The 13,140-nt window shown below is 30.5% G+C and overlaps 1 protein-coding gene across 1 annotated transcript; it reads right to left on the bottom strand.

Moving 5' to 3' along the window:
• Window positions 1-3,250: 3,250 nt before the first annotated feature.
• Window positions 3,251-11,781, bottom strand: LOC145049276 (peroxidase 19-like). Its single transcript, XM_078997713.1, has 3 exons — window positions 11,412-11,781; window positions 11,071-11,271; window positions 3,251-4,019 (listed from the first exon to the last, which is right to left on the bottom strand). The coding sequence occupies exons 1-3, from the start codon at window positions 11,670-11,672 to the stop codon at window positions 3,441-3,443; spliced, it is 1,041 nt and encodes a 346-aa protein (XP_078853839.1). The 5' UTR covers window positions 11,673-11,781; the 3' UTR covers window positions 3,251-3,440.
• Window positions 11,782-13,140: the final 1,359 nt, after the last annotated feature.

Raw genomic sequence — 13,140 nt, 5'->3', positions numbered from 1 at the left:
TAAATGAGGAAGATGACTTCGATTTTACACATTTGGCCCCTGTAACTTCACCAACATGGCAACTTTAATTTGATTTTCGGAATTTGTTACAAATCAAAGGGAAAATGATGCAGAGTTACTATTTAAGTCCCTGAATTTCAACAAGTGACAGTTTTTGCCCTATATTCAGAAAAGTTTACAAATTTAAGCGACGATAAACTGTTTTGAATTCTTTAACGCACATATTTTTTCGTGAACAGAAACATAAAGATTCCATCAGTCTTGGCGGTTCGGAAAGTCGTTTTATGTGATAACGTCAAATTTTCACGACTTTTTCGGATTTTATACTTCATCGTTTATATCATTTTGTCATGGGGGAGCATAGTAATTTTTTATCCATTCAAGATCATTCTCATGACCATTTGAAGGCTTTATAATCACGTTTTTTTTATTATAAATCAGGGGAGAATTTCGTATGGCCATTCGAAATTGGATTTGTGACTTTTCAAAGTTGAAGATTTTTGATAAAGCTTGTGGTAGAATTATGAAGGTAGCTTTTACAGTGGAAGTTCTTCATCGAGCTCTGCTAAAGCTTTTACAGAGAAGTATCCTTTACAGCGGAAGTTCTTTATCGAGCTCTGCTAAGGACTTGTTATATCTCCGACTTCTAGTATTTTCTCGATCAAGATACATTACGAATCTTAAAGTTTGGGTTGTTACATGATATTTTTTGATGGCTTATATCATTAGCTTATTTCAAGATTACTGTGACTTGGAGGGGGAGCTCTTCAAAGACAAGAAGTGATTCGGTTTCTTTATTCTGAAGTGGGCTTTTATGGCGGGTTTGGTTTTCATGAAGATTCTTTGGGATTACATTCGAAAATGAAGTTTAAAGACATTACTTCAGTGCTTGGTTTATATATCCTAGAGCCCGTGTTTGAAGACTATTGAAGAATCAAGATTCGTGGATTGCTTCATATATTCCTCGTTGCAGATCTTTTATTTGCTAGATGCTTGTTTTGGAAGTTAAAGCATTGTCATCCATTCCATACTTTGAGGGGGAGATTGTAGGGTTTCAAAGCACTCCATGGATGATGGCAATGGGCCCCTTTGATGAATTGTAGGTTAAAAGCCCAAGACTTGTCTTTTCCCTATAAATAGTCATGTATTATTCATTATTAGGGTTAAGAGTGAGGCAAAATGTAGCCGCCACGTGAGGTTTCTTATGTAGTGTTAGATTCTTTATTCTATGCTGATAGTGTAATTTATTCCTCATATTGAATAAATCGAGTGATCATTCGACATAATCTTCATTATTTGTGTTTATTCTTATTTTCCGCATCTTGTTCATCAAATCACAATTAGGGTTTTAATCCCAACATATCCCTTGTCTTAAATCTTTACGAACTTAAATCCACAATTCATATAAGGCCTAAACTGCCATTTCACCGTTACACCTTTTGCTCTAAAACACAAATCAAACTCTCGGATCATCCAATCTACATTTTCCACACCCAAAGGGGTTTAAATCTCTCATTCCTAAAGGCCCTAAGCCTTATGATAACCGATCTTCGGGTTATGGCCCTAAATTAGAAAACGATTCGGAACAGGATATTACTTTAAATATTACTTCCTTCTATTTGCTCTCTTGTCTTATAGTTATAGGGTTGGGGTGTGAGCCATTAGAGGCATCATCCTTTTGGTGTTAAGCTTTCTAAGACCAACAACTGTAAAGCATTGAAGTGATTTGTTTACTACAACAAATTAAAGGTATGCAACCCTAACTTGGTATTTACGATTACATTAGGGTTCATTTTTGGTTTTGTTGTTCATTGTATGTTACCTTCAAAGTGTTATTACATAGATCCTTATAGGTTGCATGCGCCTTTAATTGTTAAATGATTTTCCGCATGTACATGTATTTATAACCTATAAACCCATCATCTATTAGCTTTAAGTTGTTTCCTTTTCAAGGTTTCCATAGACACCTCAAAAAATAAATTAATTGTTATAAGACGAGTCTTTAAAACTCTTCTTTCATAGCAATCTCTTTACCCGTATCTTTCTTGGGGGCTCCAGGTTTCTAAACGGTTAATGGTATAGGATAAGCTGGTGTAAGAATGGTTCTTTAGTTCGGATGGGAAAAGGCATTCCAAAAACACGAGGATGATATCCCAAATTTTTAAATGTGTCTTCTATGGGATGAATTTAAGGTGGAACTGTAACATGCCAAATTTCAAACTAAATTTTTCCTTTGAAAATATAATAAATCATCCAAAACTTTTTTATAAAAGATCAAAGTAGTAAATTGTTTTAAACATCTTGAAACCATAATGACAAAATGTATCGAAACCTGTAAAACAACATATGAAAATCATCATAATCAGTTAATAGTCCTCTTAGGTCGACCGCAAGCACACAAGATATATCATTTAATTCTATAAATCTTAAAGGGTTAGAACCCTTGTAGTTATATACCCATCTCCTTTTGTTTTTGCCACCTATGTGAGATGAAACAAAACCTAATTATCTCCTTTGTTAACCTCCTTCAACTACCTCATTTTAACAAGTAATTGATCATTCATTATTAATCCGTTTTGGATGTATGATATATCAAAACGAACATATAACCATTTGTCAATTTTGTCAATTTTGATTACATTTAGAGTTCGAAATTCATGCTTAAAAAAAGAAAAAAACCCATTTTTTTGGACGTTAATAAAAATAATTTTCCAACATTTTAAGGCCACAACAACACATGAAAACTTGAATCTATAATTGTTTATTTTTAGAGATAAACCAAAATCAAATTGATACGTTTTTATATTATGATTGTTATATTATATAAACTTCCAAAAAGATATACCAATATCAAATGATATTTACGAGATAACATGACTTCTATCACACGTAAATATAATTTTTTTCATGTAAATATAATTTTTTTCTGCTTTTGATGTATGGTTTATGCTTCTTTCTTTTTTATAATCTTGCAAAGATGATATACCAGTATCAAATGAATTTGGGTCTTTAATTTTTGTTGATTTTGATGATGAAGATGTTGAGGAAGTCACTAACTGCATGCAGTAGAATTCAGTGACGGCTCATATTATTTCATCTGATGAACATTATGCAAATAATAAATTTCCTTATCTTTAAATTCAACAAATTTAAACCTTGAAGTTAAAAGAACAAATTTAAGAAAAAAAGAAATCCAAATTAGCGACACTCGAATTTATTGCTAAGTCGTGGCACAGTAGAACATACAAGATTGTAAGATGTGTATTTGTATATTGGATGGATATATATTTTTGAATTGAGCTCCGAATCTTCAATCAAATGAAAATCCAAGTATGTTTTAATTGACAGATAAACTCACAACCAAAAAATTATAAAATCTTACTTGGTATCATTGAATCAAATTATAAATAAACTTCAGTAAAAGAAAAAAAAGATATAAGTTATAGATGCATATTGCACACCTTTCTTATCTCACCATGCTTCTTTCCTCTTTTCACACCAATATTCCCCAAATGTTCCATAGCCAAAGAAAAATCTTGAAAAAACTTGTTCTTGTCTTTAGCCAAAGCTTCGACCAAAGGCCTTGTTCTAGGATCCAAAAACAATGCTTTATCACTTGCCAACAACCCTAATTTCCCTTGCAAATTTTGATAATATGCATTGTCAAATGCAAATGGAGTTGTAGCATCAAAAGGTGCTACAACATTGATGTTGCCACCATATTGTGGACATGACATTCTAAGGGATTTAAGGAGCCTTGGATCCATATCTGGATCCGGCTTTGCTGTCCCTCTAAAGTTGTAGAGACGGTTCACAAAATTTTTACAGTGTGCAAAACCAATGGAATGAGCCCCCGATAAGATTACCAAGTCGTTAATTGTTAGACCTTTGGATGAGAAGAGTTTCAATAGATCATCAATGGTGGAATTTGCATGAGGAACATTTGCATATACCAAGCTTGCCATTGAGGTGCGTCCATCCCACCTACCCTTTTTTACCGGGTAATACGGTCCTCCAGTCTATTTGTAAAAATTAATGAATCACAATTGCAAAATTAGAAAGTTAATACCAATACATGCATGCATGCATATATACATGAAAAGTTTCAAATGAAAACTATCGACCATGAAGTTTTCAACACTTTATTATATAGAAAAAATAACAGAATATATCAAAATGTATTAAATTTTATTCTCTACAAATAGACATGTATTTTGATATAATATCTTTTTGTAAAATACATTTTTTTTATGTTTTTTCTTATAAAAACTCTTGTTATTACATTATTTACATGTGATTAAACTGTTTTCTTCTTTATTAACATGCGAATAAACCGTAATCATATGTGAATAATACACATGACGAGAGCATTTACAAAAAAAAAAAAAAAAACAGAACGTACTTTTGTGAAAAATATTACTTGGATATGAATGTCCAATTATAAAGAAAAAGATTTATAAATTTTCAGATTTTCAGATTTTTTCAAAGAATCGAATTTTAAAATGATTGGGCAACAATCGTTTTTGTGTTCTTGATTACAAAATTAAAGATCATATATATATATATATATATATATATATATATATATATATATATATATATATATATATATATATATATATATAGAGAGAGAGAGAGAGAGAGAGAGAGAGAGAGAGGTGGGTTCAATTGAGAAAATAAAAAAGGTTGAGAATGGGGGAATCATTTTCAGCCACTCATTTAATCTAAGCATAAAAGACACGGTGACAAACTTGTAAATATCGTAATAACCTTCAATCTCAAATACGTAACTATAGAGAATTCGATAACTATTCGTTCATCATCAAAATTTTTCCTCCAACCTTCAATAATCATCCATATTTCTTTAACTAAACCGAAATTTCTTCGCTGTTCATGAAATTGGAATCAGAGTTCTGAACTCGCAGTCACAGTCGACATTGAGGGACTTAGAATCGGTACTCACAGGTTCCCAATCGGATTTTCGGAAAATCAAAATCAAATTGAGAAATCGATCCGTGATAGGATGTCGCATCTAAAGTCGAAATCGGAAGTATATGATGATTTGGAATTGATAACTTGATGTTTTTAACATTTTTAAAATAGTTAATTTGTTTGCACTCCAACTGTTTGATGAAATGTATAAACTAAATTACCACATTATATTCACATATGAATATGTTTTCTCACCTGAATCAGTATATGATTATTAAAAACACAAAACAAATATTCAAGTCTGTATGTTATTCATATGTGAATAACATATAAAAATTATATATATTTGTCAAAATACCTTCAATATTCATAAGTGAATATACCTTGTAATATTCATATATGAATATACTGTGTAATATTCATAAGTGAATATATCATCTAATATTCACAAGTGAATATACTCTGTAATATTCACATGTGATATACCATGTAATACTATGTAATATTCACATATGAAATATCATTTAATACTCATAAGTGAATATACCATCTAATATTCACAAGTGAATATACTATGTTAATATTCACAAGTGAATTCATCGTCCAATATTAAAATATGAATATACTATGTTTATTATATGTTATATTCATATATGAATGATACTTAAATTGTAAAAAAGAAAAAAAAAACTCATACTTTTTATTCATTAGTGAATAACGAATGTACTGTAATAAAACCTGATGCATTGTTATTCATTTATGAATAAAGCTGAAAATATAAAAAATAAAATAAATTTTTTATTTTATCTTAAAACTATATCAATATAGATGTCTATTTGTAGAGAATAAAAAATCATGAATTTTAGTATATTTAAAATCATTTTTTGATAAAAATAGCTTATAAAAATAAAAAAAAAAACGAAAAAAACTATGTTTTTGTATATATTAAGGTAATGATTAGCATAGTTTAAGGAAATATGTTATGTTGGAAAACACATGTGCATTCGTTTTCCATTTCCGTCGGTACATTGGAGGCTTTTGCAGCAAAAATAAATGATTGGCTGAGAATGATTCCCCCATTCTCAACCTTTTTTTTCTCAATTGAACCCTCCCCTATATATATATATATATATATATATATATATATATATATATATATATATATATATATATATATATATATATATATATATATATATATATATATATATAGATTAACATTATAATTATGTTAAAACAATTCATGGGTTTTGTTTTTTTTTTCTTTCCCTTTGGTAATTTATAAATAACGTAAGTGAAATTGTAATAATATCTATTGATAGATGTTGTGTGGCCTGTTTCTTTTGGTATACTTGGATAAACCATCTCCGCGAGGGTATATAATCATTTATCTTTACCTTTTATAAAAATAGCATAATGTAATGAAGTTTAAGAATATTCATCAATTTACTTTAATGTCATATGAGTTGTGAGAAAAATAAAAGACAAAATATGCACAAAATTATAATATATATATATATATATATATATATATATATATATATATATATATATATATATATATATATATATATATATATATATATATTGTCATTGTTATTAAGTAATCACGTGTAAATTAAGTAAAAGAATGTATAAGTAATTATGTCCAAATTAAATAAAAGAATGTATAGTTCATAAATTTAAGTAATTAAAACTAGTAAGTTTATGAACTTAAATAGGCAAGTTTATTTTTTAAAAATGGAGTTGATCCGTACACAATAATTTTTTTTCATACACAACAATTGGTGCTTTAAAATTTTATATTGTACAACTATATAATAAATGAATTGTTATGTATGACAAACAACTTTTATGTACGAATCATTTCCCTTTTTAAAATGATTATAAGATAACTATTAAACAATGTAAAATATTTTTGTTAGAATGTGAGTTGTTAAATTGTCCTAGAATAAGTTAGCATAAAAATGAGTAAATTATATAAATGATCCTTACGTTTACCTGATTTTTATAGTTTTATCCACAAAATGTATCGTTTTTTTATTTGTTTCATATTTTCGTATTTATATAAATGACTATTTTACCCTAATTTGACTTCTCAGCCCCCAAACCACCCCTCTCCATCTTTCTTGGTTACTAGTAATATGAACTCGCGACCATTCCCCACCCTTTCTTTGAATTGCTTCAACAAAAAAACACTCTTTGTAAATTTATATATAAAAGCAACACAATGCTATCAAATGTGTACCTATTAATGTCACACCTATGTTAATTCACATAGTCACACATACAACCTCTCAAACACTATCAAGCTCGGCCTTATGCGGGTTGAAGAAGTGCCATTAAATAGGGTCAACCCAAAATTGCTCACATGTAGTGGTACCCTAGGTAGAGCCAACCTCATAGGGGACCAAAAAGCTTGGGTCCCAAAATTTTGTCCATGTGTAAGTAGTACTCATAGGTTCACATATGACCCAAAATTGTTTTAGGTATTCACAATTCATGTATCGTCACTGTAACTGAGCACTATGGAAGAGAGAGAGGTCGAAAAAGAGTATATGAAAGAGAAGGATGTCAACGATAATACGACAACCGCCAACTAGGATTTACAGAAGAAAGGAGAAGAGAAGTGTTAGGAGAAGAGATATTTGATTTGCTTTGGAACCATGTTGCAGATAATATTTTCATGTGATCTAGACCATGGGTGAATCATATATAGGACTAGTTACATATCAGACCCAAAAATATAAGATATATTAGCAGGTAATAAGACAACAGCACCCCCCCCCCCCCCTCTGATTTTTTAACAGAAATAGTCCTTATACTTTATACATATTAGACCCAAAAATATAAAATTTTGACTATCTCCCCTAAAAGCAAAGATAGAAGCTCCGCCACTGATCTTGATTTTTCTCGTTAATTGGGTATAATAAAAAACAAAAACAAAGAGAATTTAGACTGGGCTCATGTAGATGGATTGTAGGCAACAATACATTTACAACATATAAATCGGTGTTGTAAAAATCCCGATTAATCTTCGATTAATCCCTACACGCTACTCGACCGATTAGAGAGCGCCTAACAATTAATCCATGCATACAAAATGACTGAAACAGTAGAACCCGATGAAATTTTAACACTTTGAAGAAGTTATATCTCAATAGAAACTATTTGAGGTATGATTAGTGTTGTATTTATCATATTAACCTATTTTGCTATGATATTAGTGGTATTTATGAACTTTTATATGATATTAGTCATATTTAATTTTTTAAAATCTAACAAATTAGCAATTAATGGTACCCGATTAATCCCCCGATTAATCTCCGCCTAGCCGATTAATCCGTTGACCTTAGTCCACCGACTAGCTAACGTCAAACGATTTTTACAACATTGATATAAATATAATATTTACACTAACATTTGTTACTTATTCGTAAGTCACAAAAAGAAGTCAAGTGCAACATTTATGAAAAAATAAGTCGAGTGAGTTTTGGTATAACAAATGAAGACACAATTGTAAATTTATAGTCGTTAGATAGTAAAGAAGTTAACAAGTTAACAGATTGTTAACGACTAATAATACAACAAAACTTTAAATAATGGATAAAATATCAATATGCTATCATATCAATTCCTGTATGCAGCGAACCCTTTTAATATTTCAAAGTCTATCTGGCAGGTGGTTTAGTATATCGCAAATTGCGGTTAGTGCCATATGGCGCCGCAAATATGCGATAACACTTCACCATGAGGTGTGCAAACTGCAGTGACAAACCGAATGAGAAGATTCCAAGTACACTTTCTTTCCTTCCTCCTCCTTTCAACAACTAGTTTTCAAATCCTTATTTATTTATTTTTTGAAGTTTTTAAGTACTTAATAAATAATAACCTTTTACCCTTCAATGTCATACAACCTTTTATCACAACTTTATCCATCAATCCTTTTTAATCAAAATGGATTACAACAAAATATCTGACAACTTTACCCCAAGATTCGGTCAAAAGAAATCTCGTACTACTAGTTCAAACATATATTCTATAACACTTTTGCTTTCGATCCTTTGATACCAACTTATCGACCCTAAATAGACACCCTCCTATTTATTTAACCCCAATTTCAATTTCAAAATGTGCAACATTATTTCTTTCAACCCTCACCACGAACATGTTCAACAACTTCTCTTAAATAGGCTCTTCCCGAATATGTTTCGGAATTCGGAAACCCAACCTCCTCACGTTCCTTAAATCGAGTTCATTCCGGAAATGCAACTGTTACCCAAAGATATCCCTAAAATCCACCCCCACCTATCGGAGAACGATCCTAACTCAAACGAAAAGGAAAATGAACATTGTTAGTATATCCCATATCGGTACGACATGATAATATAAGTGACTATATATGTTGGAATCTCATTCTCTTTACAAGGGCTCTTTTGGAGAGTTAATATGGGGTTTCACATATATTTACATGATATCTGAGCTGAGGTCCCGCATCCCTGTAGCTCAACACATCCCTGTCTATCCTCAATTGAGTTTCTGAGGGTGAGTTTTAATGTATCCCACATTGGTACGACACGGTTATATAAGTGGCTATATATGTTGGAATCTCTCATTTCTCGACACATATATTTACAAACACCTTAATTGTAGACTAAGAAGGAATTATATAAGTGGCTATATATGTTGGAATCTCTCATTTATCGACCCATATATTTACAAACACCTTAATTGTAGACTAAGAAGGAAGAATTTGTGATGACCCATATTCGTGTCGGGAAAGACTTAAACCACGATGACTAGCATAAACTAGGGGGATTTTGGGATTGCTTTTTAGCTTAAAAAGTCATTTTCAACAAAATGACTTTTTGACTTATCTTTTTTTTTCCAAAAGTAGGTTTTAAAATATGTTTGGATTAGCTTTTGAAGGAACAAATGCTAAAAAGCCAAAAGTCACCAAAAGTCACAAATTGTGACTTTAAAACCATAACTTTTTCTTCTTGTCAAAAAGTCATTCCAAAAAGATTTTTATAATTGATAAACAATTTTTTAAACTTTTAGCTTTTTGAGAAAACAAAAAGTTCAAAAATTCATTTTGATAGGTAGGGATAAAGTGAAAAAGAATGCGTCTTCTTCAAACAATATAATTTGAATTTCAACAAAAGTTTGTGATTTAGGAAAGATAAAATGGCCAAAAAAGACCACATGAAAATAAGCAGCGACAACCTTTCAAGAAATAACTCGAAATAGTTTTAAAGAGTGAAGATAGACATTAAAAATAATATGGACTGAGTTGTTTTTGACGTGGTAACTTATTTTAGTTATTATTGTTATGATAATTTCCTTAATTGAAAAGAAGTGGGAGAGAATAAAGGAGAAATACATAATGTTAGATGAGAGTAAAAATGAAGGGAATACACCCCGTGCCTAAGAAATATTCTTCAAACAAATGGTAAAGTTCATCATTTTGTTCCTTAGCACGTATTAGGCAATGGATGTTGCTTTCTAAGTAAATTCTTAAAATAAATATAAAAACTACGTTGTTTGAATGGATCATGTGCTTTTGACCACATGTCAACTTGTGCAGATAATATTGATAGGCTTTTCCACCCTATCATTTTAAAATTATTGTATTATACATCTAAAAAGGTGATAGAGTATACCAATATTACGTATCAGAACTCAAACACACAAGCAAGTAAAAAAACATGAAGGTTAGACACATTAAGCAATTTATTAGAAGTAGATAAACAAATATATATTGTTCATTTAAATACTTCAAAATGTGATATTTTTGTTATATTTAAACATATGAATACACAATCAATAAAAATATAGTAAAATAAATTATTGACTAATCAAATTGGAATCAATTATCAATAATTGTTTTGTCCCAACTCATTTATAAACAATTTATAACTAATAAACTAATATATATGTTTAATAATTACTATGAAAATGACAATTCAATATTTTTATAAAACAATTACCAATCAATTACGGTGATGCTTATCAGTCAACATGCATTTACTTGATTTTTTTTTTAATTTTACTAATTTAACTCTTAATATTAAACATATAACTTAGTTTTATATAAAAAATAGTTAGAAATATTAAAAAGGAATGAGAATATATTACCAGATGAATGTACTCTCTAGTTACAAGTGCAAGTATATCTGCACACGATACAACACCTGGACATTTGCTTTCCACCATTCCTTTGGCAGTTTCTATGATATCATACGCCTCCGCCGGTATTTCCTTGTTATCCTGCGCATCCTTCTCCGCCAGTTCTTTACTTCCTGGCTTGCTTGATAATAAAACTGACCCGTCACATCCCTATCAACACGATACACCACCAGCACATTATAGCAATACACGGTTAGCTACACTAACATGCACAGAAGCACTGCTTGTCTTCGCCTATCTGTTAGCTGAAAGAACTTATAATTACAAACGAAATGGGAATCAATTTATACCTGAACAAAGCAATCGTGGAAGAAGAGGCGGATGGTGGCCGGAGCAGTGGCCGGAGAATCTTTGAACTTCTGAGAGACGACGGAGCTGACGATCTGTTCAAGGTGAGGGCATGTTTTGGAGTAGTAATCCACCGTGAGGTAGCGGTGGCGGAAGAGGGATGTGTTCACGGCAGCGGCGTTGGCTCCGGAAGAAATGTGGTTTATTATCAGGAGAGAAAGGATGATTATGAGCATTGAGAATGGAAGATGGCAGAGAGACATGGTGATGACTACTGATGCCACTTCATTGATGTGCTTCAGAGGGGGCTTTGGTTTGTGTAATGGAGAATTGATATATGTAACTTAATAAATACCATGCATACGCTACATGTCATCAAATTTTGTTTGTTTTCTTATTTTTTTTGGATATGATATATATATGGTTGAGAAATATATAAAAATTATAATTTTTTTTATTAGAAATCAGTATTGATACAATTGTTTTTTGAGTAAATTACTGAAATCGTCCCTGTAGTTTGGTCAAAATTGTACGTTTGGTCTGTGGTTTGATTTTGTTGCGTTTTTCGTCCCTGTGGTTTGGTAAAAGTTGCATGTTTGGTCTCTAACTTTATGTATTTAAGGGACGAAAAATGCAACAAAATCAAACCACAGGGACGATCTGAGTGCAAAAAAAAGTTAGGGACCAAACGTGCAATTTTGACCAAACCACATGGACGATTTTAATAATTTACTATTGTTTTTTTAAGTAAAAGATAATTATGTTACACTATTCATAGTATAGTTATGTTATACTATTCGTAGTATAATATATTTGAATTTTATAGGGATATATAGTAAAGTGTCAATATTTTTAACAATTTAACAAGAATATCATAAAATTTATTTTTTTGATAATAAAGTCTTTAACTACCATCAAAATTTGACATGCTTACACTTTCTTGCCGTGTATATGGTAATTAGGATTTTACTGTCAATAAAATAAAGTTTAGGACTTTATTTTAAAATTGTTAAAAATATTGGGACTTTAGTGTATAGTCTTGGTTTCCCTAGAAACAAATAATTTTATCATCCTCGTGAGACCTAATCCGTAGCCCAATAACTTTTAGTTATGATTTTCATCGTAACATCACTATTTTTCTTACCATCATCATATTTCCTGCTAAAATCAAGATCAGGTGAAACATATGCAAAAAAGAGAGCTAGAGAGGGTGAGAAGACTCATAAAGCTTTCTTCTTGGTTCATCACCAAATATTGAACTGAAAAAATGAGACAGATTGTACAAACACAAACAACATATGCCTAGTCAAAAGAGAGTAAATATGGAGAATGGGTAAAAACGAGAATTTTTTCTTTTCTAGTTTCTTAGTTTTTTGTTTTTAGGACTGTTAAAAGCCAACACAACCCTAGTTATTTATTTCTTTCTTGATTATCTCCATTTTTTTTTCAATGTCAGTTTGTTGAGATTAAGAAAAAACTATTTAACAAGAAGAAAACGTTAAGGATTTTAATAGGATCTAGTTGACTAGAGCAGATTCCAATAACTCTTATGTTTAAAGACTATCATACCATTAGATTTCTAACAAAAAAAGGGATATATGCACCAAAGTCTCAATATTTTCAACAATTTGACAAGAAAGTCTTGAACTTTATTTTTTTTGACAGTAAAGTCCTAATTCACGATTTGACAAGAAAGTCCTAAACTTTATCCTTTTTACAGTAAAGTCCTAA

Source organism: Lactuca serriola, chromosome 1 (assembly GCF_051521515.1).
Source record: "Lactuca serriola cultivar US96UC23 chromosome 1, Lser_US96UC23_V15, whole genome shotgun sequence".
Taxonomy (NCBI): Eukaryota; Viridiplantae; Streptophyta; class Magnoliopsida; order Asterales; family Asteraceae; genus Lactuca; species Lactuca serriola.
Note: the sequence above shows the minus strand (reverse complement) of the source record. Positions and strands in the feature narration are given on the sequence as shown.

What these genes read in the sequence shown, in the direction of transcription:
- LOC145049276 (XM_078997713.1), bottom strand. Translation starts at nt 11,672, where the DNA reads ATGTCTCTCTGCCATCTTCCATTCTCAATGCTCATAATCATCCTTTCT. An exon ending in TCCACGATTGCTTTGTTCAG is followed by an intron (nt 11,272 to 11,411) that starts GTATAAATTGAT and finishes TCGTGTTGATAG; the next exon opens with GGATGTGACGGGTCAGTTTT. An exon ending in CTAGAGAGTACATTCATCTG is followed by an intron (nt 4,020 to 11,070) that starts GTAATATATTCT and finishes TTTTACAAATAG; the next exon opens with ACTGGAGGACCGTATTACCC.